At 41.8% G+C, this 27,219-nt stretch overlaps 1 protein-coding gene across 1 annotated transcript in view; it reads right to left on the bottom strand.

Moving 5' to 3' along the window:
* The window catches only part of ST8SIA6 (ST8 alpha-N-acetyl-neuraminide alpha-2,8-sialyltransferase 6), a 47,214-nt gene extending 33,578 nt beyond the window's left edge, over positions 1 to 13,636 (bottom strand). The window contains exons 1-3 of the mRNA XM_074900196.1: positions 13,430 to 13,636; positions 13,039 to 13,134; positions 2,983 to 3,081 (exon numbers count right to left, since the gene is read on the bottom strand). Of these exons, the coding sequence (XP_074756297.1) occupies positions 2,983 to 3,081; positions 13,039 to 13,134; positions 13,430 to 13,524 (290 nt within the window). The 5' untranslated portion in view covers positions 13,525 to 13,636. The remainder of the gene's footprint in view (positions 1 to 2,982; positions 3,082 to 13,038; positions 13,135 to 13,429) is intronic.
* Positions 13,637 to 27,219: the final 13,583 nt, after the last annotated feature.

Here is a 27,219-nt window from a genome sequence, read left to right as displayed (position 1 = left end):
GCTCCTCTTGGGACTTATAAAGACACTTCGGACTGTCAGAACTCCTCTTTCCCAGTGCTGCCACAGCGCTGGAAGCAGCAGAGACATCTCAGCAGCATGTCCTGTGGGACCGGAGCTCTTGACTGTGGCAGCTCTGCAAGGTGGCCACCACATCTGCTCATGCCAGTATAAGGCTTCCATGAAACAAATTCTACTTGAATACAGACAATATTCCCATAGATTAATTTTTTTAAGGACACAAAATTCTGGGATATGCTGCAGCTGGGTTTACAGCCCATAAAGCTTTGTCTTCCTCTCAGAAAGCCTATTCTAGTATTTCCCGCTTTAAAGAAGCCTTGGGAACTCACTCCTCCAATGGAATCCATCCAGGTGGCCATCAGAATGTCATTTCATGGCTCTGCTGTAACCCACAGTCCTCTTCTCTACTGGTCTGTTTTAAAGAGCTGGGACAATACATATATTTCCACAGGCACACAGGAGCTTACAGCACATATTCACTGACACTAAAAGGGTTATATTATTAAGATTAAAAAGCTTAGGCAAATTGAACTATAAAAATACGTGTACAAGACAATAATTACAGTGCTGAAAATAGTGAATGAAATACGTTTCATCCTGGTTTTGTCTGCCATCTGAACGACAACCACTATAATAACTTGTTGCTGTAGGAAACTCACTTATACTGTCTAAACCTTGCTGACAACACCTGGAAGGGTTTTTCTGCCTATAGTACTTGTCAGGTATGCAGTGACCTTCTATATTAACTGTGGTGGCTAAGGTGGAATTATTATGCACAGTCAAGGCACTGACAAAGTGTAAGTATCTTCTAATTTTTGGCAGATATCTAAAGGACAACAGCAAGGACAGAAGTGTTGAGATAGTAGGAAGACAATAGGTAAAATGTCAGAACAGAGAGACAGATGCAGCCTCACTGGTTGTTTGCTAAAACTAAACACCTACTTGAAATAAAGCTATTTGAATTACAAGGAAAATTAGCAGCAGGAGTGAAAAAAAGAGATATTTCTACTTGGCAGCTTATGTTCAAGAAAGAAACAAATAAAAACAATGGCAGAAAATGCAAGAGAAAAGGATGATCCCTTTTGCCTTTCGACACTTTAATACTACCAAAACAACTATCAGTTTTTAAAGCCCTCAGGAGAGTGTGCACAGGGCTTGCTCTAGAATAAAAATGGAAAACTGCCAGCAAAGCTCAGCATTTCAGGCTCTTTTATCACCACCAGCACATACTTGCTATAATAATAACTTCCCACTTACATAGCATTTTTTACTATCAAATCATTTGACAAGCTTTAAACTAGTAATTTTTTTTCCCTTTCTGGCAACTTAAGAGGAAAGAATGTCCAGAATGTCCCCAAAAGTCTAGAACTGTAATATAAAGCATCTATATACCATGCCTATGGGTCACACCTTGAAAAAGCAATGAAGATCCCTGCAGCTCTTCTCAGTGAAGGGCAATGAGTTGCAATATTCATGGCACAAAGGAATCCCTTGCTCCTTTGCTCCCAGCACCAGTTTCTCTTCCTACCTGCCCAATTCATCTTTTGCCTTGTTAAATAGTGCAGCTCCTGTCTCTTTAGCCACAGAACAAAGGTCTCACACTTTGTAAAGTTTCTCCTACAGTCTGATCTCCAAAATATTCTAGATATGGCAAGCACGTCTCCATTGCTGCAGCCTGTACAACTTCATAATACACAGGATATATAACTGCATTTATATTGTTATAACTGGATTTTCGAGGCAATACAGTGACTGGTTGTCCTTCTCTTGGTGTTAAATCACTCAATTTCTCAGTCAACTGTATTCTTTGACCTCTGTTTACCTGTCTCTGTTTCAGCTCTCACTAGTAGCGCAGCAGTAACAGTGGTCTAACACCTTTCAAAATAGTAAAGACTTCAGTGATAGTGTTGCTGATGAGGTGGAATATTGGTGGGAGATGAGGTTATAGAGGAGAAAAAAAAAAGAATTAAAAGTAAAAACAGAATGCTGGGAATATGGTGACTTAAAACAGGTGAAAAATCATAAAATGCAATGAGAAAGTGAGGAGGGGGCAGAAAATACGGGAAAAGTTTAAAATTTATGATTTAATGTTGTTTCTATGGTAAGGAAAAATTTGACTTCTCTGGTCCTTTTAATGGGAAAGGCACATAACTGTTTTTAGCAGAGCTTTTGTTTCCCATTCTACTTCTCTGCTCTTCATAAAGGGAGGGGGGAAAAAACATTTCCCATTTTAAAAACACCATGACACATAATTAATTTTAAGCTGGAACTCAGTCCTGATGGGAAGCCTCTCTTATTTACAATGTTTTATTTATTGGTGCCTCCATATAGGCAAAATGTTACATGTCAAAAGCAATGGGCTGCTTCTCCCATTATCGCTTTAGAAAGTGGCAAGAAATTTAACCAGGGCTGATATAAAAGATTTTTTTTCCATGTCAGTAAAAGGCAGAACAGCAGGTCGAAATCCAAATTAATTTGGGTGTTTTTTCAATGTATCTAAAATTGAATTATTAGTTTCTTGGAGACTAGTTATTATAATGAGTGCAATTAATTAGCAACTTTTTATACTAGTATATTTCCATACTTACTCCAGTGAATATGCTGAAAAGAATCCCATAATTGAGGTTGCTCATAGCAAGAGCATTCATCAATCAGGAAAAAGACACTCAAGAATTAAATTATACTTCACAGATTCTCTGTTCAACCTTCTTGTGAATATCTTGTAATAAAATGTTGCTAACTGGCAAGGAGAAATCTTGTTGACTTATATTGTAAAAATAAAAAAATAAAATCCAATCTCAAATCTAACATGTGAAAGAAAAACTGCAGGCAAACATTGTTTGAACAATTTCAGTTTCCTGTTGTATAGCTCCACATTAATATCATCGAGAATTATGTAAAAGAGGACAATCTTTTATCCTTCTATTTAAAACAAACAAAGCAGAAAGCACAGCAAACACCTACCTTTTTTTCTTGATAGATGATGACAAAATGTTGTCCTGAATTGCCTTACATTTTGAAGCCTGTTCAAACTGGTACATTCCATTTTTATTGACAGTTGTTCTGTTAAAAGGGGGAGGGGGGGGGAGAGAAAAAGCAACAAACTTTTTAAAAGAGAGAACATATTCTGACAATGCTGTCACATCTACCTTGCTATGATAGTAAGATTAATAACCGTTGATTTAGCTGAAAACATTACCACAGAAATCTTACTGAAATCTATGCTGAACCTCTTGTATAGAAGGGGAATTTGCTGCTAGTGACTATAAAATATTTGATTCTTTAAAGTAACCCTATTTTATAGTCTGAATTATATTTTCTGCTTTACACTGTATTCAGAAAATGTAGTTTTAAAAAATAAATTAAAAGGAATGCCTCTTGAACGTTATGTTTTGAAGATATTTAAAATGTTCACCAGTAAAATATTTAGCAGATGTGAATTGCTATGATGAAATGCAATATTTAGAGCCAATATAACATGTACAGGAAACACCACAGGTGAAGTGGATTTTTCTACTTGGGACATTAATTTACTGACCTGAGCTTAATACTTCCTCCCTCATTTATTCTTTATTTACATAGTGAGAGTAAATATTTGTAAAAGGAACCAAGGCAAGTGCCAGACAGTGATCCTTAATTCCTGTTGTCCTATTTTCACCAAACTCCTGTGTGGTCCTCTTGCTCTGGCAGTCACAGTAGAAGACTGAGCTGTAAATCAGTAAATGACGGAGATACCAAGGTCTTATTCCATTCACCTCAGTTCACCCTGTATCTAGGTTCACCTCATATAGTCACCCTCTTCCATCATCAACCTTCTGCTGTGCGTATTATCGTTTATCATGAAGTTTTTCTACCTCAAATATTTTTATTTTCCTTGCTCCTCACCATCTTCCCCTCTCCCCACTCCCTGTTCCTTTTGGGTTCTTTCCATTGATTCACAGCTTATGGAGCACTTGGACACTGCAACCTATTTGTCCAAACCAGAACTAGAAATACCAAAGACATAGATGCTGTGTCATTCATTCTTGGGTGGGAGCTGCAGCAGTGAACAGAACCCATTCTGTTCTTAGAAAAACAGAACAACCAAGCCATCTCTGTACAGAGGTAGTGAGACACAAAGAGGAAGGGTCTTTCTGCTTTGTACACAATGTGCTCTGCTTCTGAACCATCATTCTTTTTAATAACAAGGACTAAAACTCCATTGCCTTAACCTGTTAAAATACAGAGACCACTTCTCAACAAGATTTCCGACAAGCTGGTTTTGAAGCTCTTACTTGTGAAAGATGCTATTTCAAGTCACAGAATCACAGAGTGGCTGAGGTTGGAAGGCACCTCTGGAGGTCACCTGGTCCAACTCCCTGCTCAAGCAGGGCCACCTAGAGCCAATTGCTCAGGACTATGTCCAGACGGCTCTTGAGTATCTCCTAGGATGGAAACTCCACAACCTCCCTGGACAACCTGTGCCAGTGCTCAGTCACCCTCACAGTGAAAACATGTTTCCTGATGTTTGGAGGAAACCTCTTGTATTTCAGTTTGTGCCCACTGCCTCTGGTCCTGTCGCTGGGCACCACAGAGAAGAACCTGGCTCCATACTCTTTGCACTCTCTCTTCAGGTATTGATAAGGTCCCCCCCGGCCTTGTTGTCCAAAAAGCAGATTTGTCTCCCAGTGTGCAATAGGTCAATAATCACACACTCAGGAGAGACATTGCTTATTTATTTTAGGGTTGCGCAAGCCTTGGTGCTCTGTGGTTTCCCACAAATCAAGCACACCAATGGGACTTTCTGTGCTATATTTATACACAGAACTAGCAGAGTTAGTAATTTTCAAAGTCCATTCTCTCTTTGATAATTGGTTAGTAATTTACATGCAATTATAATACTGCTGACACAATACTTCTACTATTACGTGTGCTCAGAGGAAGGGTCTTCACCTGGGCAAGGGTCTTCTTGACCTGTAGGCATGATTTTTAGTATTACAATGAGGGTAGTTCAGCTAAGGATACATGGACCTTGAGTTTGCTTGCAAAGTTGGCAATATACCCTCTTCAAGGTCAAATAGCTCCAGGAGGCCCTTGCTCAAAGAAGGGTATCTACTTATTCTTCTGATGCCTTCAGAAAGGGATGCCTTTGGCTTTACATATACAAAGAACATCTTTCTTGACCTAAGCATAATATTCCTACATTCTCCTAGAAGTTTAACCTTCAACACCCTGAGCCTTCTCAAACAACTAAAATTTTAAACAATTCAAATGAGAACAACTGAAGAAGAAAGAGCAGAATAAATGCTGGCTTATTTTGCTGCTGAACCGACTGTCATGTTCACAGCTATGACAGGGGTGGAAAAGGGACAAAGCACCTTGCCTTCTCTTTCCATTGCCCATGAAGTTGCTAGCAAATCAGTCACTCCACAAGAGAAATTCACCCAGGACACAGGCTGCAGAGGAAAGAGATCAGCTCTCTTCCTTTCTTTCCACCATCAGTATACTTTTAGTGCCCCTAAGGAAGTATGCCCCTTGTTGAGAGAAATGGTAAGACAACAAAACATAAATCTCTTTCAGTTCTGCAGTGACTTTAATAGATAGTAACACCTGGCACTACCAGCTCCTTGGCTGATTTTGTATACATGCCCTTATCTAATTCTTTTTAAAGGAGTGACATACAAATGTGAGGGCAGAAGGCTCTCAAAGCACACTGTTCAGAGCAAACAACTCAGCAGTTCTTACACAGTAAGTGCCAGCAAATATTCTGCCTATGCCATTTATATGCACGTTTATTGCAGCTTGGTCTGAATGGTTCTGTCTACACCGAAGAACCAGGTGGGCCCAGTCCCAAAAGAACCCAACACCAGTTCCCAAACAAATTTAGCACTAAATATTTCCTCTCTCTTGCTTCTTTAACTCAGTAAGGTCAAATGATTCTTCTGCAGCTGCAGCTTCAAGTAAGAGAAATGGCTACAGGCAAAGCTTAGCTACATAAATGCCACCTTGAAAAAAGAACTATTGATGTCATAAGCCAAGTACATTTTACTGCTGCAAATAAGTCTTCCATTACAGCTAAAAATCAAGATGCTGGATGCTGATCACAGCCGGCCAGAGGAGACCTCTTTAACACATGAATCTTGCCAGGAAGACCAAGTCAACACAGGCAGTTAGGTTTCATCAGCTCACTGTGAGATGCATTTACAGGCATCGCTGGAGAACCAACATGCTTTCACAAGTAGGTTTCAACTCTGTGCAGAGAACCAGGGCAAGATCCTTGCAGCTTCCTATTGATTTATGTCCTGAAATCAGTGGAGCAGTGAATAAATATTCTCTCAATTAAATGCAAGCTTTACTCAACAGACTTTTAGTCTTTTAAATTCATAGTACTAAGATCAGCTGAAACAAGTTTTTTAATATGTAATTGCTTTTTATGCACACATTTTCAAGGCTTGAAAAATTCAAAAATGAAGAAGTCAGATAAAAAAGAATGAGCCAACTAAATCCCTGTTCTGTTTTGTCATTAAATCCTGACAATCACTTCTACAGCCAGCAAGGGGAGAAAAAAGGAATAAGGAGTCTTTCCTTCCTTTTCCATGACACATGTAAAGATTGGTGAAAATGGCACAACTGTGGGGAAGACCAGACACAAATTTTAATCCAAATTCTTTATCCTTATAATGCAGGCACAAGACAGATCACCAAAGTGCTTCAGTGGCTTTTTCCAAACAAAGTTTACTCAATGCTCTGTATATGGTGCAAAAAGGTACAAAAATAAAAGAATTTATTTGCAAGACATGCAAAGCAATTACTCATTCTATTAAAAGTTAAATTTCTGAATTTCTGTTTCACGGTCAGAGTGATCTCTGCTTCACATGAGTGAGATTTTTGCATTCAGATAAAAGGGGTGTGCAAGGGGCAGTCCAGATTTCTAATGCATTATTCATCGCAGAGTTGTGCAGAGATCAAACTCAGATTAGATTTCTGGTCACTTTGGACAATAATGCTAGACAATATTTATCACCAAATGAACTTACCTGACCTAGTGGATGACAGCCTTTGTTCAATACTTAGAACTGCACTAAAACTTCTGCAATAAATCAGGTAACATGCCTAAAACCACAGATATCAGGCTACATTCAACTAATTTTACAAATTCTTAAGCTACATGAGAACTTGAAGTGGAAACTATATTATATTCTGTTGACTTGGAAATCATAGAACTGATTAAACAGAGAAATTTCTGCTGCATTTCCCTTGGGGTTTAGATGTTCTCAAAGCCAATCTCACTGGCCAAAATCTGAAAAACGGGGTTTTTTTAATCATATACGAACAGCTTGAGGACCACATACTTCCTATGGTAATTCTAGGAACTCTGAAAGTACACCATCTGTACTTTAATAAATCCACAGTAGATTAAGACCATGTGCCATATTTATCAGCACGTTGTTATTCTATATCTTGCTCTCAGGAAGACAGCAGTTCCTTAAACTGTAAAATTCTTTAAGACAAGGATTACACCCACCTTTAGAATAAGAAATATAGAAATTACATGGAAAGTCCATGACCCCTTTTGCTGCACCTGTAGCACTCAGTCCTAAGACTATAGGGAGCCTTAGTGCAGGGAATCATGGGACAAACAGGTACCTCCGTTAACATGGAGTTCTGGGGGAGCAGCAGTACAGGGAGGGAAAGAAAAGGGAAGTCCTTTAAAACCAAACTCAACCCCAAACAGTTATCAGAGTAGGAAGATAGATGGACATAAGATGGATGAAAAAAGGATGAAGCAGGGGGTAGGGAAGCAGATGGATAAAAAAAAAATATAGTGCTGTGAATTATACCATAACATGAAGACATGACCAGGACTGAAAGGCCAATCCTCCAGAATTCCCACAAAATCAACTGTAAACAACTGAAAGAATGTGAAGTTTTCGGAAGAGCTCAGGACTGGACTGCCTGGCAGCACTGAAAGAATTTCACCCCTAATTTCAGCAAGAGCTAAATTCACATTGAACATAAGGAAGAATTTCATTTATGGACTCTATTCACTCTGTGCCCAGCAGAAGTAGTTCTTGCCCTTTTTCTACGGCTTCCTGCTCTTGTCTGCCTGAAGTAGCACAGGACCTCTGATCCCTCTGCCAGCTGAGCATCTCCAGCTAAAAAGGGTAGCTTTTGCATGCAAAACTGCACATTTCCATCCTTCTACCAAAGTGGCACTGAACAACACTATCCAGATTGTGAATATCTTCTGTCTTAATCTCTCCCTTGAAGAGACTAATTTATATTTGTATCTCATAGTCTATTAGTCAAATACTACTAAAAACCCATAATCCGTACTTCCCTAGGAAGGGTGCTCTGCTAGCTTTGACACTATTTCAGATGAATTGGATTATAAGAATATAGTAATGTCTTTAAGGTTCACAACACCTTGATTAATAAGGCAATACACAATTTAAATGTTTGGTGAAATGGACCACAAAAATTACTTTATCAAGCATATGAGTAAGAATTTGTCTCGTAACGTTAATCACTAACTGTGAAAGAGACTGATCCTACTATCCTTGTTCAAGTTCCCATGCTTATCTAAAGAATGCTAAATCAGGTCTTTAAGACAAACTGTGTTTCAAAATTATTTGGAAGACTTCTGGTGCATTCACTAGAGTTATACATAACACCAGAGACGACTTATAAAATCCATAAACTGTATGACAGGTAACATGACAAGCAGCATTCAGAGTCTCATGGTGGGTAAAGTGAAAAGGATAAGGAACTTACACTAAAATGATGTTACAAGAGAACAAGAAAATAGACAGAATGACATAGCGGTTTCACTTGGACCACATAAAGAGGCTGGGAAACCTTTCACCACTGTTAGAACGTAAATGTGCCCTGGCAGCAGCTTTCAACTTAACACCTATTCATTTAGACAGAAGTAATACATGAGGCATGTGTTAGAAATGTGCTTCTAAAATATGTTTGCATGCACCACTTGGGAGTGAAGGGAAAAAATATTAAGAGAGCAGTAAAATTAGTGAAGTGGCCACCAGTGCTGACTAATCTAAACTGTGGCAAATTATTTGTGCAAAATACTAAGCTACTTGTCATAATTGTGGTAATAGCCTCTCTCTTCTTCCCCTTCTGTCTGCCAGAATGCAATATTTTGACAGAAGACAGAATGTACAGGTCCCTGTAGCATGGTTAATTAAGTATAGTTGTTTATTCCCTAGACCTGCATAAAGATCTACTGCTGAGAGAGGAATTGGAGAAACCAACACTATGGAACACTGTATTAATACTAACTTGTTTACTCACATCTCCTCAATCACTTCCTCACACTGTTCAATTACCCTAAGAGTCTCTACACTGTGCTTGCCTTGGACCTGCGAAGACAGAGAGTAAGTTAGGAAGATATTAAGTGAATGCCTTAAAATGGGTGACACAGAGTAACACAGTAGTGGTGGTCTGTTCTTCAGTTTAGTGCTGCCTTGTTACTACCTCTATATAAAGTATATAGAAATAGTGCTTGAGAAAACTATTTTCCACGTCCCTTGTAGGAGCTGACATTATTTACCTGCTATATATTCCTGATCAGAACAAAAGGAGCTAGAATTTCTGCCCAAGCTTAACAAAGCACACCCCAGGCCTCACCACAGACTACCTAGCTCCTCGTCTTATTGTCACCTTCCCCTAACAGGCACTAGCAGTACTGAGCCCTCTGTTTTGCTATTAATGCTGTGACTACACAAACAAATATGCTAGCACAAACACAGTTGGGGAGGGAGGACCAAGTATCTGAAGGTGGGACAAGTGCAAGACTACTTCTTTTGTCTGTACTGTTGGTTCAACTGTGCTTGCAGTTGCAGCTTAAAAAACTGAGAGGATGGTATAAGGCACAGACATGAGGATTTGCCAGAGAACCATAGTAATGCAGTGTAAATGATACTAGTTCCATGAATAAATTTGGGGACTACTATGGAAATATTACTAACAATGGATATTTTTTTTTTTTTTGTAAGAAACCGTAGTAACAGGCACAGTAGGCTGCAAAATAAACCCAAGACAAAAACTGGAAGTCACACTGTAGAGGCAGTCACATTGTTTGGGTTATCTAACACTTAACAAAAAAAAGTAGTAAGAAATGACCTGTAAAAGACAAACCACATCTTCAAGGTTATTTGCTAAGACACAGATCTTCAGAGAACTTTAGGTGCCTGGTCACCACCTAAATGAACACTGCTGTGCGTAATAGCTGCTTAAGTATCTATGATAGTCTGAATCAATCCCCTGCTTTTCATCCTTTCATCCTTCAGTTTCATTCTTTTAAAAGAATTACTCAAAGTAAAAGAACAGATTAGCTTTCAATATTGCGAGGCAACACGATAATAGGGCCTTAGAGATTCTTCAGGAGATATCTGGTCACAAATATGCCTCCAACAGCAAAGGAAATCATGATAAGAAGAAAGATAAGCTTGCGATTCTTAAGACTGTCTAGATTACTTTAATACTTGGGAGTTCAAGAAGGATAGTGCCCGTTTTTTTTTTTTTCATTTTCCTTTCCTGAATCCTCCCACCAAAGTTGGTGAGAAAATCTCAGCTTTCCAGAAAAATGAGTCAAACTGATTAAGAGATCAGAATCTAAACTAACATCCATGCACATCCTCTCACTCTTACACAGGAAAGGACACTGCTGTCAGCAACACAGCAATGCTATCCAAACTGTCAGGGTACTTCAGGAGAACAATATTTTGGGAAGTCTGCACCAATAGATTGTTCCTAGTTTTATGCATCAAAATACTCACGTAGCCTCTTCTGATTCAAAAAATTCACTAACTCCTGTACAACCTATTTCAACAAGGGACTTCTGACCTTTTGCTATACTCACGGATACTGCAGCAAAACCCCACTGCAAACTGGAATCTAATTCCTACTGACCAGACCATCCATATCCATCACTGAGGGATTGGTCTGCATCTCCTTGAATGAGTCCAGATGCTCTCTGGATCAAATCCCTCCAGCATGGCCTTCAGCCAGGCCCAGTCCAGATGCTGCTTGGATCAAACCCCTCCAGCATGGCTCCCTGCCCAGTCCAGCTGCTCTCTGGATTAAGTAACAGCTCATTCTCCTTCCTCGTATGCCAAACATGCACCACAAACTCCTGTCAGGCCAGCTTACTGAGCGTAGTCACTCAGGTGAGAAAGAACATCCTCTCTTGGATTCAGCCAGCAAGCTATCTCTCCAAAGACACTATGGTTATAGGAACCAGAGTGAAATGAAACTTTTTTTGATGAATAATTTACTTGTCACACTTTTGGAGTCACATAGTCATGAAGAAATACAGTTTCAGGTTATTCAAAATCAGTTCCAAATTTGTGCCAAAATCCTCCAATTAGATTAAGGAAAAACATGTACTTAAAATCTCATGATCACCTGTCACCTTATTACAGAGACTAGAAACTGACCCATACATGCCATGGGTTTTCAGCCTTCTTCGGTATGTGCTGCTTCCACTTCGCTCCAGTTGAGACTGTTCTAAGAGCAGATGGGAAGTAGCTAGACTCTGTTCTCTGAAGTGCTCTCTGCCAGCATTTCTAGTCAATTTGATTCCATGGTTTAGCACACGAAGTGGAATGGAAGGAGACTGCAGCTCAGAAACTAGCAGGGAAAAGGAAGGGTATGAGAAGATGGGGCAGGGGGAAACCACGGACATAACAGAAAACAGAGCAGAGGAGAATGGAATGACAGCTACAAAAAGCTAAGCAGAACAGATAATGTACTGCAAAACCAATAAATTGCAAGGAGTAGAAAAGAAGGAAAAAAGGGAAGGGAAAAAATGAGCACAGGAAAGAGAAACAGGCTAGAAGCCCGTAACAGCAGTTAGAATTCTGCAAATGTTCCTGTTCCTTTTGTTTCACTCTAATCTTGAAAGATGTTATAAACTTATGGCTTGTGAAAGTTCTAAATTTTGAGTCAGGGGGCACAAGGGCGTCTCATCAGAAACACATAAGAAACATACTTTAGGGTACACTGCAACGGTTACTACAATTAATGTCACTTGCATTCACTTAGGGAAAGCATATGTTGTTTCAACCTGAGCTAAACTGGGTGAGATAGTGGCCTCAGTAAAGTTAACTGTATTGTCACCACTGACTTCCATATAACCAGGAGATCACAGTTCCCATTAAAGACCCAATTCACAAGTCCTTTCTAATTTTTATCATGTGTTTTTGATCATAATATATATTAATATATAATAATCATTGGAACTGCAATGGTAATGAGGCCAAATAAAGTAAAAAAAATAGCAAAAATATTTGCAAACTACTTCTTAGATAGTAATACCTCCTGCGTGAATTACACCACCCTCTTCTGCACTATTAGTTTTTCTGCAGCGTGTGAAGACTCAAGAGCATGAAAACACAGACAGTATTGAAGCCTGCACGTAAGACACTTGTTTCACAGCTAATTTAATAACTATTTTCATATTAAACTCCACAGTATAGAATAACAGGCTGTAAACCAAAGATCTGCACTGATCGAAAAGATCAAGACATGGGATCAAGCAAAAGGGCTCCCACGAAGAACGATGCTACACAACATGACAAAGGCTTCATGCGTCCTGCCTTCATCCTATGAATTTTAAAGGAGAAATCGGTATTTTTAACTAAATAAACATTACAAAAATGGTAACAACATTACCCAGCTCAACTCTACCTTCCTGGAAAGTAGAATAAAAGATACCCGGAACATGCCATTCAGCAACACTTTTTGCATCGTATGTTAACAAAACTGCTACACGCAACATTTTACTGGACTCAAAACCAATGGCAGAGTGACTGCTGTCATTAAGAGGGCCTATGAGCAAATAATTTATTACAGTTAAAGTGAATTTTCACTTTCTCAGTCTAACAAGCCTCTAACGCTCTCTCTGACTAAGCTGCCAAACAAGAGGAAGAATGAATTGGAGCGAAGGCAAATTTCTGCTTCTGTAGACCCTTCCGCGCAGACCCACCCCACGGGTGACGGCCGGCGGGCAGCCCCTACCTGTTCTCGGTCTGAGGAAGGGACGTCAGGGGAGACCTGAGGACTCGCACCACTTTCGGCGTGACAGCAGCTACACTGGCGTCCTCCTCCCAGCCCCTGGCAAGCAAGACGGGAACACAAAGTTGTCAAAACCAGCGATTAAACATCACCAGACGTGAGCGGCGGCGGTTCGCCCCCCCCCCCCCCCCGACTCCCTCACACGCCGCCAACAACCGAGCCCAGCCCAGCCCGGTTCGCGCCCGGGGGCCGTCTGCCCGGGCTCCGCCGCGCCCCTCTCCCGGCGGCAGGCGGCGGGAGGTCGCCGCGTCCCGCTCCTTCCTCCCCAGCCGGCTCCGGGCGCTCCCGCCCCACGGCCCCACCGCAGCGGGCGAGGCCCCCCGGCCGCCCTTACCTGGCGCGGAGGGGCTGCTGGCCGCCCAGGCGCAGGAGGCAGCCGCCGAGCAGCAGGCTGCCCAGCGCCGCGGCCAAGGCGATGACAGCCCGCATGGTGCGCTCGGCAGCGGCGCCCGCCGCAGCTACGGCCGCCCCATAGTATTTAAGGCAGGCTGCGGGGAGGGGGAGGCGGCCATGGCAGCCACAGGGTCTCTCTGCTCCGCCCCTCGCCCGCTCCGGCGGCCGCAGCCCTGCGCCGCCGCCGCCAGCCCCCCTCCCACCGCGGGCGCTGCCTGGGCCCTGCCCGCCGGTGAGGCCGCGCTGAGGGGCGGGCCGGGCGGGCGCAGGCCGGCCTTCCCGCCAAACTTTCCCCTCAGGCGAGCGGCGCGGCGCTCCCCGGGCGGGTCCCCGAGGGCGGGGGGCGGCTTGGCCGGGGTCTGCCGTCCCGCTTTCTCCGCTCGCCCCTAGGGCAGCGGTGTCGGCTCGGCGAGCTCCTGCGGCGGCGGCGTCAGGGCAGGACGCGGGCGGCCTTTGCGAAGGGCCGCTCGGGGCGCCTCTCGGCAGCGGCGGCGGCGGGCGGTTACCTGCGGTGCGAGAGCGCTAAAATACCGTCGAAACTTTAATTGGGGGGAAGGGGGCTGCGGTGCCGGCGAGCGGGCGGAGGCGGGATCAGCGTGCGGGGATCCCGGCAGGGAGCCGCCGGGGGGTCGCGGGCAGCCTGCCCTGCCCTGCGGGGGGGTCGCTGCTGCTTTAATAGATCTTGATCTTGTTCCGAAGTAACGTTCAGTGTGGTGTTTGTTTTGTTTTTAAAAAATGTATTGGTAAAGAAATGTTTCTGTAGTAAGCGTGCAGCTTTTTACCTAATTGTGCAGTTAGTGTTGTTTTCATAGGGCCAGCCGTTGCTGTGAGAAACCCAGTAAGGTGATGAGGTGCCATTAATTAGCCCCCTTTATTACGAGAGCGGGGAGTAGAGATGCTGTACCTTACAGCAGCCTTTCAGTTGTGAGCCAGCAGACAGCTTGTTTCTGCAGATTCTTCCCTGTAGTTACGTTTTCTGTATCTGCAAGTGTTCTCTTAAGCCTCGGAGCTGCTCTTATGTTCTCAAACAATGGCTGGAAAGGCTCAGAATAAGAGCTCTGCTGCAGCTGTATAAATGAAGTAACAAGGGACTTGATATTCTGACTGGTAAGTGGTTAGGTATGACAATGCGAAGCAGCATGCCTGCGGTCCATCAGAAGAACAGAGCAGCACCAGCTGTGATGGGCTATGCCAGGAAACATCTAATTATTTTTTAGGGCATGTGTTAGGTGAGCAGTGCTGTGGGTGCTGGTGGGAGGGAGCTAGAAGCAACTGCAGGCTGATGTTGCTAAGGGGTAGCAGATATTGGACTGCCTCAATGCACAGTCCACCTGTGGGCATAGCTCAGTCAGCCTCCTGGCTTTGAAGTAATTAATTGTCATAGAGCAACAAAGCCGGTGTTAAGACTACTGAAGTCTGGAAGAAGTTTACTGTTTCAAGGCTGTCTTGAATGTGAAGGTGTTTCAACACCATTTCCAAAAACTTACTTCAGCTTCAGGCCTATCCTATAAATTCAGTTGACATTGTATATGAACATGTAGGGGCCAACAGTCAAGCTTTTCAAGGTACATATATGTTCACTGGTTAGCAGATACTAGAAATGTCAATCCTATGTTACCTCTGTAAAACTTGAAGACTCCTACTTATATTAGCGGATATTATCAGCTGGTTTATAATATCCATTAAATACACTATGTAAAACAATAAATCTTCCATTTTGGAATGTCTAGTGGCATTCTGTTTCAGCTCTGAATGGAAGAAGGCTAAGAATTACATTCCAGAAAAGTGTTTGGTTTTTTTTCTCTCACTGTTATTTTCCTCTGCAGTAGTATCACTGTCAGCTAATCCATGGGAAATTTAGTGAGGTCAGTGGGGACGCTGTATTTCAAGTTAGAGGTCTGTTGCCAACACCAGTCTATAATATCAGGAGAGATTTTTTTCCCCATCAGAAGGTTAATCTTTGTGTCAAATTAAAGTTCTTGCAAAGAAAATGGGAAGATTATAAGATATATCAGTTTAAATTAGACTTGGCACTTGGTGCTTGTTGTTTACCAACAACTTTACAAATATTTATTGACTGATTGTCACAATATCTCTAGGTGTTACCAGCCTCAATTTCCTAGCAGAGCTGCTTAGTAGAGAGGTTAAGTGACCTAACTAAAGGATGAGATGAGAATCAATGGTAAATCAGGATTCAAATTTAGGAGTGCTGGATTCAAAGATCAAGTTTCTCTTGCATCATGTTGCCATGTCAGAAGCGACGGTGTCAGGTAACACATTGTAGAGGGTCACAATGATAAATGCATAGGTGCCAAAGATGCCACATGGGAAAAGACAAAGACTGAACAGTGTACACTGAGATTGTGTCCCCTCCAGTCCTCCTCCTGACAGCTGGAAGCTGCTGCATCTTGGCAGCCTCCCCCAGCCTCTGATTCCCATTAGCTTCCGAAGTCAGTGCGAACTGATAATTGCTGGCTCGCACAGAAGAAGATCACTAATCAGCCAGGTGGTGTCATGATGACTTTGTTGCTGAGTTCCTGCAATCCTACTTAGCTGCTAATTTGGAAAAGTAAAATGTAGCCTTGGGTCTCATCTGTGAAGGGCTGCTGCCCCCCAGGACGACAGAATTGCATCTCGAAAGGAGTATGATGGTAGTGCCTGTAGGGCTGCTGGTCAGATGAAGCTAGCTTAGCTGCCTTATTTCCAGCAGCTAAATCATATTAAGAAGCAATTAATGTTCATTAAATGCTTTCCTAATGCTGCCTTCTCATCTAAGCAATAGCTGTCATAGGGATATTAGTTATTGTAAATAGGAGGGGAGATGACTGGTACAATTAGGAAGGAGAGGTACTAAAAATATTCGGTGAAACTGGAGTCTCACGGTGTGGCAAAGCATGTGAGTCCCTGGAGTGAGGTGTTGGTGCGAGACTACTATTTCAGTATTTTTAGTGTAGTCATCAATGTAAGTGCTTTTAGCCAAAAAAAAAAAAAATTAATCCAACAAACCCACAAAACCGAAGCATATGTGTTTCAGACTGGGAGAAAGTCATTGGCTCATTGCGTTTCACAACTTTTTCATTTATTTCCACCCACAGTTTTGGGCAGCATGGTTTAAATAATGATAAATAGCAAGAACTGAGGTGCTGCCTGCTAAACTCCAGGACATCAAATAGTCCAGATCATTTCACAAAATAAAAACAGAAAAAAAAAGTGCATTCCTGTACCCTATTAAAAAAAAAAAGCCAATTCCAAACTAAATAATTACCTTGTGTGGTTCTTGCTGCCATGCTTTTTCAGTCTTGCTTTAACATTTTTCACTATTCTTTCAGGACAATATTTTGTGTCCTCAACTTACAAATTAGGCTTTATTATAATAATAATGTAATAACTAAATTTGCTGGCAAACAGTCTGTTGAGGTCTACACAAAACTAGCTGAAGTATTAGGTGTTTAAAAGCAGTTGCGTGTACCCCAGTTTTGAGATGTTCATCAAGTGTGCCAGGGACGACTCATCCTGTAAGTCACTGTTCACTCTCCAGAGAAAGTCAAGGTGAAAAAAGGGCACATGGAGAGGTCTCCAAGATGCTGAGGGTCTCATAAGGTGTCACACTTAGCGTAGGACTTGCCTCTTGTGCACAAAACTACTGATTTTTTACTGTTGTAAGCTGGCTATGATTTTTGTTAATGTATCATGTGTGCTTCACGAGATTATCTCCAAGTAACCAGCTTCTCTCTAACAATCATCATCCTGTCTCACAGCAGATAACTATTCATTGCCAAAAATGCCTCTTGTAGCATAAGCAAACTTGAGGCCAGGAACTACTGAAAATTAGTGCTCTACTGGCAGCCACTGTGCAAGGTTTCATCCAATTAAGGGCACCACGGGAACTGAGCTGCCCATGATTGGAGTGCAGTCCAGCGTGTATGTTCTCCCAAAGGAAGCTGACTGGGGGGGGTGGAAGGATCTAAATTCTACTTAGATACAAAGGAGGGTTGCAATACAGAAACCCTGAAAACTCACAAGTTGTTAACCTGAAGGGAGAGGTGTTTTTTTTTTCCCTTCTCACTTCCTAAATACTCTCAGCATGACTCCTTAACACCACACTGTAAGAAAGACCCTATTGGGTCAGACTAGAACAGCATGTTCTTCAGGCAGTGCCCAGCAGCAGACTCCTAGGGAAGAACTGTGCAGTGATGCGTCCCTAGGATTCTTTCTCAGCTTCCAGCAATCAATGGCTCAGGGAAGTTCTGAACCAGAGCTATCTGTGTTTAGTCGCCTTTCATGGATTTTTTTCCATATTTGTGTCTAATTGCTTTTTGAAACCATGTAAACTGTTGGCATCAACGGCAGCTTGTGTCAGTGTTTTCCATCCAAGCTGAAATCCTTCTCATTACGATTAGCCAAGGAACAATTTGCTAAAAAAGTCTCTGTTGTTATTTGGAAACTCTGATCTGCTATGCTAAAGGACATGAAGCGGTAAGTATTCATCTGCAAAGAATTTTACTACACATTGCACAAATCAGCGCTGCTGTTAATACAAATTCACAGCATCCATTGCTAGAATTCAGAGTGAGTTATTACAGAGCATACTGTGAATACAAATTAAAAATAATGCACAACACTCCACCAAATCCTAATGGACCAATGGCACAATGTCAAATACATCAGGAGCAAAGACTTTTAATACTATTATTACAACCCCAAACAAACAAAGCGAGTAAATCAGCACTGACAAAAACTGTTCGAGCAACATTTACTCATCATACATCAGCATGCAGACTGATGGTACAGCTCCCGGCGGTTCTTAAAATGCCTGCACTGCTGAAGGGGGAATATGCCTCCAGGGATGTCACACAATGGAAGAGTTCTCATCAGACACTATGGTTGACGGTGGAGGCAATTATGTCAGGCTAAACATTTCTTTCCATCAGTGAGTGTGGCGCAGTGTGTCCAGCTGCTTATCTGTAGAAAAATCCGTTTGGGATAACGTGTTTGCTGAAGTGTGCATATAAAATACTCAGCAATAGAAACGAGGGGCCATAGTTGAGTTCAGAGTCATCCTTAATGATATGTGTGATGGGCTGCAGTGGTCAGTCAGCACCGTTTATGCTTATGGGAAATAGGAGCCACAATTTAGAAAAATAAATAAATGCATGATGTAGGCAAATAGCAGGGATTACTCAGAAGAAGAAAAGAAAGGCATGGCTGCATGAGGGCCTGATCTTAGGATGGGAAAATTATCTATTGAGTTTCATCCAGGATGATGGCCTGACAGCCTGGGTTGAAACTGGCTTCTTGGGATCACAGAGCACTGAAAAAAGCTACAGCCCATTTTTCTGGGCAGTCTAACATTTCCTTGTTGAAATTCACATAGAGTACAGTAAATAAAAAATTAAGGAAGCATCATATGCTGATGTATGAGGATAGACTACTTTGTTGGTACCAAAGAGAGCAACAGAAGCAATACAGAGCACCATAAACTCATGAGTTTGAGGGGTTTGGATGAAGGGAGACAGGACCTCTGTGTTTAAACAGAAAAATCCATTAACCTCATTAAACAGAGTTAAAAATGTAACTGCCCAGATTGCAGCCTAAACCTGTTCTCTCATAAGACTGATTCTCCCACTCTTTTCTGCAGTAGAAACTGTTGAATGCTCCACAAAAACGTTATCTGCTGTGGATCCCAGATTTGGCATGTTCCATCATTGGGTACTTAAGCTGCTTGCTTCATTGTGAAGTTAATTCTGCGAAGGCTGTGGCACAAGAGAGGTACCAAATGGGTGTGGGGGTGCCCAAACCCCTCTGCCCGAGAGAGGGACATGGGGATCCACAGTGGGGGCAGCCAGATGGGGCTTGTGATTGTGAGATCCTACACTTAGAAGAGGGTATTGCTTGGGGGAGAGCTCATATCCCAGAGGTCGGGGGGCTGTGTAGGAAATTAATTGTGAGGGTGCTTGAGGGCCAGGGAGCCAGCTCAGCAAGGTGCTTTAGCTCAGATGCAGCTTTAAACCCATGAATATTTCAGTTAAACTGGGGCCAGTCTCATGCTTCTGGTGAAGAACCTGCCAAAGTCCTCTGAAATCTCAGTGTGTCTCCACAAGGAAACATCAGTTTTTACACAGGACAAGAGGCAGTGACAGGGAAAAGCAAGGCACTCACCAAACCTTCAGCATGCCCTGGTAATAGAAATGATGTTGGAAAATAAGCCATGCAAAAAATACCTCTTAGCATCAGGATAGCCTTCCTGTTTCAGGATCCTCAGTGAAACTGAGGAAAAAAAAACCAGACAGTTCTTTATTTCTGTTTGTCTAGTAACATCTTGAGCCATTTATGAACTGGAATTAAAGAACTTTACCTCCAAACAAATATGTTTGAGCTACTTAAAGAGCCGGTGAGATGTACAGGTCTTTGGGAAGGCTTATTGTAAACTGGGGTTGTCTCAAATGTCTTTTTTTTTGAATCCATTCTGAAATATTTTGTGTCTGAATGATACCAATTATAGACTGGCTTCCCAAATGGGCCAAAACACAGTGGGATTCATGCTGACAATTGAAAGAGCCACCTCAGCCAGCACACGAGGCTCGCTGTCCTGCTGTGGTCAGAAAGGTAGTGGAGGGAGTGGGGCTGGCAGCCGCGGAACAGCACAGCCCCTCTCTGGCATAGGGACCAAGTGAGAAACCTCGGACAAAATGTGCCAAGGCCAGGGGTGGCAAAAGCTGGTGGGTGGAGGCCAAGGGAGGGAGCTAGGACATTCCCCTTCTCCCAGCAGATCATCACTTGAGCTCAGCTCTCTGTCCTCTAAACAGGTAGTGCTAGTTACAGGACTCCATCCCCATGGTGAGATTCTTTGGTATATAAATATAATCTCCTCCGTGATTCATGCATTAATTAAAAATGACAATTCTTTTAAATGTTGCCTTCTCCATTTCAGTAAATATGCTGATATCCCGTGCCTCAGTGACAGGCCTTGCTGATCATATTGCACTCCTGGCTCACTTTCATTAGGCTCTGCAAATATACTGCCATTCTCACAAAATCTGTGTGCTGGGTAAGCCAGAATCTCTCTCATGGTCCTCATATAGCCACTTATGTATTTGTCTCCCTCTCAATTACTGTACTTCCAGAGAAAGCACATTTTGGGTTATTATTATCCAGTGCTTTCAATGGCCTGGCAGGAGAGAATTAACATCTAACAGAGGGATAAACCAAATGTAGCCTAGGAAAAGTGAGTGCCATCTGACCAAGGGATCAATAAATACTCTTATATTTAGCATTATTTTCAAAACAGGTATTCAGTACCTAGCTCCCAGGTGACACTTCTGCAGCACATGCTCAATTTCTTCTTACAGATTGATCAACCTTATTTTTAACCTTGAGAGATGTAACAATACCCATAGTACTTATTTAAATTGAGACCCACTGTGTGAGCAGCTTAGAAAAGCCCCAAAGTTAAGTCCAGCTAAGTAGACTAAGCTTATAAATGTATGATTTACATACAGCATTTCTGAGTCTTTATTCAACAGTCTTGACGTCACCATGAGATCTGAAGGAATCTAAAAACATATCAGTGTTTGGGAGGAAGACCCAAAGGGGAGAGCCGGAGCGAGAGGGGGAGGGCAGAGGCCCTGGGGCAGCAAGGGGGTGCATGGGGAGCCACCAGGGCTCAGCGTGGGAGACATACAAGGGTGTGTGGAGCCCCAAGGGCAGAGGGGAGGGAAGATGAAGGTGTTTTCAGCAGAGGGGAATGCTGATGCTTAAAGTACCATTATCATATGCTGGGGAGATGTGCATTTTAAATACCAACATTTAAAATCCTTTGCCTTTAATGTTGTGTTTGCATATTGCATGAGTATGCATCTGACCGAATAGCTGAGCGTGTGTAAAAGGCAATTCTAAAGCAGGGAATCGTCACTTGAAACCTGCAGCTGGAGAAAATATGTTCAGGCTTTCCGGATGTACTCAGGCTCAGCTTGGCTGTGCTTAAGTGTACTGAGAATTTAACAAGTAAGCAATGTGATTTTATTGATAACTGTTGGGTATGGTCATGAATAACTGAATGAACCCTGCTGACAGCTGACCAGAGGGTAACAGACAGCAGCAAGGTGACACAGCAGCACCTTGCCCCAGACCACATTGCCTGGATCTTCCTTGGCGAGAGACATGCTCTGTACCACTTTTTTCCTTCTTGAGTGAGTCACTCTTTAGTAACATGAATGGTGCAGTAGTTTTTTTGGGGGAAAAAAAAGAACCACCCCCCACCCCCGATCTTTTCACCAGAGGTGAGATTGAGACCATAGATTCAGTCCACGTTGGAGGAGTTGGAATTAGCTCCCTTTCTCAACCTTGGTGAACCAGAATATCAGCATGGAATCACATGTTTTCATTTCTGTGGCCGTTAGCATCTAGCTAAGGATGAGTAACATGTAGTGGCAGGTATCTGAAAGAGCTGCTCTATGGGATATTTGCATGTAGCGTACTGAGCCCTGTAAGACAGGAAGCAGTGGTTGTCATGGGGCCTGTTTCATGTCTCACCCAGTGAGGCATGTTGAGATCTGAAGTAAGATGATCTCTGGAAATTAAAAGGTGTCAAGTAGTTCAAATTTGTGACAAATTGATTTCTTTGTTCAGCCACTGTATGGTTTGTAAAGCTGCCACACAGCACTATAACTCAATGTTTTGCTCTTTAATGACTGGTCAGTAGCCCAGTTATAAATACTGTTTTACCATTTACTGACATTTTACATTTATTGAGCATATATTTTACCTAGATACATAGAGTGCAGAACATTTTTAATAAACACAAAAATATTTCAGGCTAAACAAAGGCAAGAATGCATGACTGTGGGAGTACATTGCCAATGCGTGATGAGGTGGTGCTGCCAGATGTTCTGCAGGAAACTGGGGAAGGAGGCACCAGCCAGGGAGCTGTGAGTGGAGCATGGACAGTTGCACTGGTAGGGCTCTGGTGCCAACTGTGCCATGGACACCAGCTGGCTGAGGTCCTGAGCCTGATGTGAAATGAGTGGCGGTACTTTGAGCTGCCCACTCGTTTCCCCCAGAGAAGGCATCATCCTAATCACATCCTGCAGAAGCTGTTGGAGGGGACAGCAGGGAAGGGAGCTGTGTTTTCCCCAGGCTCTGGGTGAAGAAGCACTGAATGAGCTGTGGGGTGGACGCATGAGGATCAGATCACTTTTGTTTTTTTCCAGTTATAGCAAACATTGTGTTTTTCAGACTATACCATCTGCATTCCCGGGTCAAAGTAATGTAATATAAAAGTGACAGAACTCCCCCTTTGACTGTACTGGTGTGTTCTGTAATCATAAAGTTAAGATTGTATAATACTTGGAAGCTTGTGTTAGATTCCTGATTCCATATGTAGTCACTTCTCTTATATTTAAGAACAGAAAACATTTTTGGAAATTAAGTTATTAAGTATAAACTTAATTTCCCATTCACATTTTGTTTTTAAATAGCCTATAGATACTGTGTTTTCCTAGACAGGATGTAAAATGAATGAATGGCGTACCAACAGGCTGGTTTTCCCAGCTATAGGTACAAAATGTTGTAAGGGCTTATGGTTTAAAAGGAAGCTGAAATAATACATTTTTCATGCAAAACAACTACCTCATTAAATCTAGTTATTTAAAAGATCTTTAGAAAACAAAGACATAAATGTCTACTTTATGGGACACAGCTGGGACACCATGGCTGGATTTCACAGGATCAGATACAGTCATATGAAATATATACCTCCACATCAGAACCATTCACCCTGGCTCCATTTATACTTAAGGAAAGATACTTACTTTTGGGGAGAAATTTATCTCATCCAAAAGTGAACATATTTAAGCTCAGATCTCTTACCATATAAAAAGACACCAGAGAGACTGGTTCAGCTATATGTGAGATAAAGTCCTCCTCCCTGACAATGAGATATTTAGGAGAATTAAAAGCATTCCTGTCATCATCTGAAAACATAGATCATTTCCTTTATTCCAATGTATTGTGCTATGAGATGGCGGCAAGCTTTTACGCGAATATTTCTTACGTGGGCTGGTATATGTGTTCTACTGAAGACACATGGTTGAATCAAGTCACATTTTAACATGGACTAGGCTTGATAACATTTTAATTGCACTTGCATATCTAATTATGTAGGAAAATTAATTTAGAGACTTGGTACAGTGCATGCATTCATGTCCTTATTGACATGAGTTATCCTATCTGTGGACACCCTGCTACATTCACACTGCCTACTTTAATTTCCCCTGAAATTAGAGGCAAAATTTGCTTCTCTCTTCCCTTTCCTTTTCATGTAGAAAATGGCTGCCACTCTCTCTCCCACATCACTCTCTCCCTTACAGCAGGGTGGGCTTTTCCAAGCACTTACCACTGAAATCAGAGGGAGTTCTGCTGTTAAATTCCCCAGAGAGCAGAACTAGTTGGTAGGAACTACTCAGAAAAATCCTGCCTCCACCAGAGGAACTCATCCATCATCTGTGAAGGGCTCTGGTACCCTGAATCTGGATGGCACCAGCATGCAGAGCACCACCAGGCTTGTTGCTCACCGTGTTTATGTTAAGAAGGTCACACAGCATGTGCTCGCTTTGGCAATTCAATTACCAGAAACCCATTTCCTCAAAGTTATTCTTCCCTCATTCAGAGACTTGGAAAGAGTATTGGGTTAAATTTTTATTTACATTCATGAGGAAAAATGGAAGGCTAGGTGCTGTAGTGTTCCAGAAAGCTGAGAGAGGAGCAAATCAGTGAACTAATATTCTGTCAGGCTGAGCATGCTCCTTCAAGAAAACAAACTGCCAAAGGTTTTATTGTACTGAGCCATAAATGTGCAAGGTGATTGTAGCAGATAAAGCCCCCGAACAGAGCTCACGGGCCTGGGCACAAAGAGCGCTGAGATCTGCAAAGTATTGTGAGCACAGACGCAGCCCAACCACGCAGGAGGCCTTCCCGGGCAGCATTACAGCTGGAATATCTTACTGAACAAAGAGGAGCTAAACTCCTTGAAAAAAGGATTGGCAACAGTTTAAAAAAACCTTAAGCTGCGAAAAAAAAATGAAAGACTCACTCTGTGATTCCTGGAAAATGACAGTCGAATTAAAGCAGGGCAATTTCTAAACCCCTCCTGTGAACCTGTTTCAGGAACTTTTTTCTGTTGCTTTTGAGTCATCGTAGTGAGTTACAGAAGTGGAAGTGTTAAAAGAATTTCCATCATGCAAAATATTCAAAGCTATTTTAATTTCATAAATTCCTCTTTAAGAAGTAACTGTTATGGGGAAGGGAAACTAGTAATTAATGTAGATGGTGCTGTCTTAGGAACAGTGAGCTTGGCTGCACAAAGAGCTTGTTTGATTATTCTCCAGTTATTACCTTTTCTTAAAAAAATATTTACTGAGGAGGCCTATTAGTTTTAAATAATATTTTTCATAGGATTTCTTCAATGCACATGCTATTCTTAATTTGAACAAAACAGACATTCTTTGAGTAGCTGTCCAATACTTTAGTCTATGCTTTATGTAAATAAATTTTATATTTATACATGAGCTGGGAACAGTAATTTGCCCACGATATAGCAATGGATTATACTGCCATGGAATTAAAAAGCAAACAGTTTGGTCATGAGTTAGCTTCATTGCAAGCCCTAAATTAAATTAGATTAGGGGTGATTGCCTTTTCCTGGCCAGGATTAAAATATTAGCTGCTTTGGAGATCAGGAAAATATTCCCAGGACCAAATCTCAAGAAACTGAAGGATGCTTGTGATTTAATTATGCATCTTGTGATATTTAGTGTTTTTCCACTGCTCAGTCACCGAAGTCATGAGATTCTGAGAAGCTGAGCTTTTTCTTTAAAACTAAATTATCAGTCCTTAAAATTGCAGAGGAGAGGGGAAAAAAAAAAACAACAAAAAAAAAAAAAAAAGGAAGATCTTCAGTGTTAAAGAAATGAGAGGAAAAAAATGAGAGGAAAAAGATGAACGATTTTGGAAGAATTGGTGTGTTCCGATGCATGTTTTGAAAAGCTGTGTTTGTTAATATCAGCCATTTCTTCTTTCTTTAGCAGTGGTAAGCAACTAATATTGACAAGACACTGTGTAGTTCACGGGGATCATTTTTAAACCATTCTGCACTGCTTGGTCCATAGAGGGAAGCCCCAAACAAATCAAGACCAGGCCAAAGAGCCCTGGGCCCTGTTGGCACAGATCCCTGAGCCTCCTCCATCCCCGCCACAGCAGACGGCGAGCGGCACACATGCCAGGAAGGAATGGTCTGGCACAGCTGGAACTGGTGCCTCCTGGCAATGACTAATATTTACACTGCTAACAACTTGATGGCAACTACCCTCAATCAACAAGCAGTATTAATGTTTTTCTACAGATTTCACAGCCATGCTCATCTTCTGGGACCAGATGTTTACGCCAGGCTGTCCCAAAGGTGACAGGAGATGTGGGGAAGGGGGACCCCAGGGCTGATATACATACACACCCTCCCAATGAATACCAGGTGGCACCAGGTCTTCACCTCCAGAATGAAACTTGGACAATGACTATGAGACATTTAAGATCCTAACAACCACCATGTGGGCTTTGGTTAGCCTCAATATCTCTCTCCAACCATGTCCAAGAGGAAGAGCATAAGGACAAAGGGATACACCCAGTAGGCTTTCCCCTAGTGCAATCCCTCAGCACTCTGGCGATCTCTGGACCGTCTTGTGAAAAAACCTAAGGGATTTGTCTTCCAGCAATTTCTCTAAACTACTCTCGAACTCACTCGCCGCATGGAATTGAATTCCACACTTTGGTTGGGCATTGTGTGAAAAAAAATGAAACAAACCTCTGTAATTTCATCTGTGTATCTGATAATTTCACCACATGATCCTTACAGTGTGCAAATAGTGAATAACATTTTCTCATTTATCATCCTCATGCCAGTCATTGATTTAAATATCCTTCTCTTAATGCTTCTCAGCTGATGAGCTCTTTTTTTTTTTTTTTTTTTTTTTACATCTGGCAGCAACTCTTAAAAAGTTTGAAAAAATTTAGAAACACAGCTTACAAAAACAATTTTTCCAATACCGGTCTTTAGGACAATTTTGCATTGTCCTTGGTAATTACTTTGCCAATACTACATGCCACATTTCTAAGAAGCTCTTTTTTGCACAAATTCAAAATACAATAACAAGGAGCTGACTATCTTTCACCTGTGACTGAATAAAAGCTTTGAAAAAAAGCCAAAATAAGAACAACAAAATTAACGTTTTGTAAAGGAAAAATGTTTTATGAGATTGTATCTTTTACCAGCAGTAAGAAAGAAAGTGAAGAAATATCACTTCAAGGTTTTGTAGAAGAGTCTAATTTGAAGGAGCTATTTATAGGGGCTGCATATTATGTTAATTTGGCTTCTCCTGACATACAAAGGCTTCCTTTGAGATCTTTTGTAGTAAAATAAGGAAGAAAGCGAGGGGCTCTCACAAATAGAGTTATGATAAAAGCTGCTGTCATTATAACAGATCATCAGAAAGAGAGAAGGAAATGGTGAGACAGTATTCATCACTTTGAGAAATGCTCACAAACAGCTCCTGGTTAGGTAGGACTAGCCCTTTTATGAAGAAGAATACGTTATCAGAAGAATGCAATTTTTCCTCTTTGCAGGCTGTTTACAAACTCATTCTGATTTCTGCCAGTGTATTTGTTATTTGCAAGAATTCATTC

The sequence above is a fragment of the Athene noctua genome, chromosome 2 (assembly GCF_965140245.1).
Source record: "Athene noctua chromosome 2, bAthNoc1.hap1.1, whole genome shotgun sequence".
Taxonomy (NCBI): Eukaryota; Metazoa; Chordata; class Aves; order Strigiformes; family Strigidae; genus Athene; species Athene noctua.
Note: the sequence above shows the minus strand (reverse complement) of the source record. Positions and strands in the feature narration are given on the sequence as shown.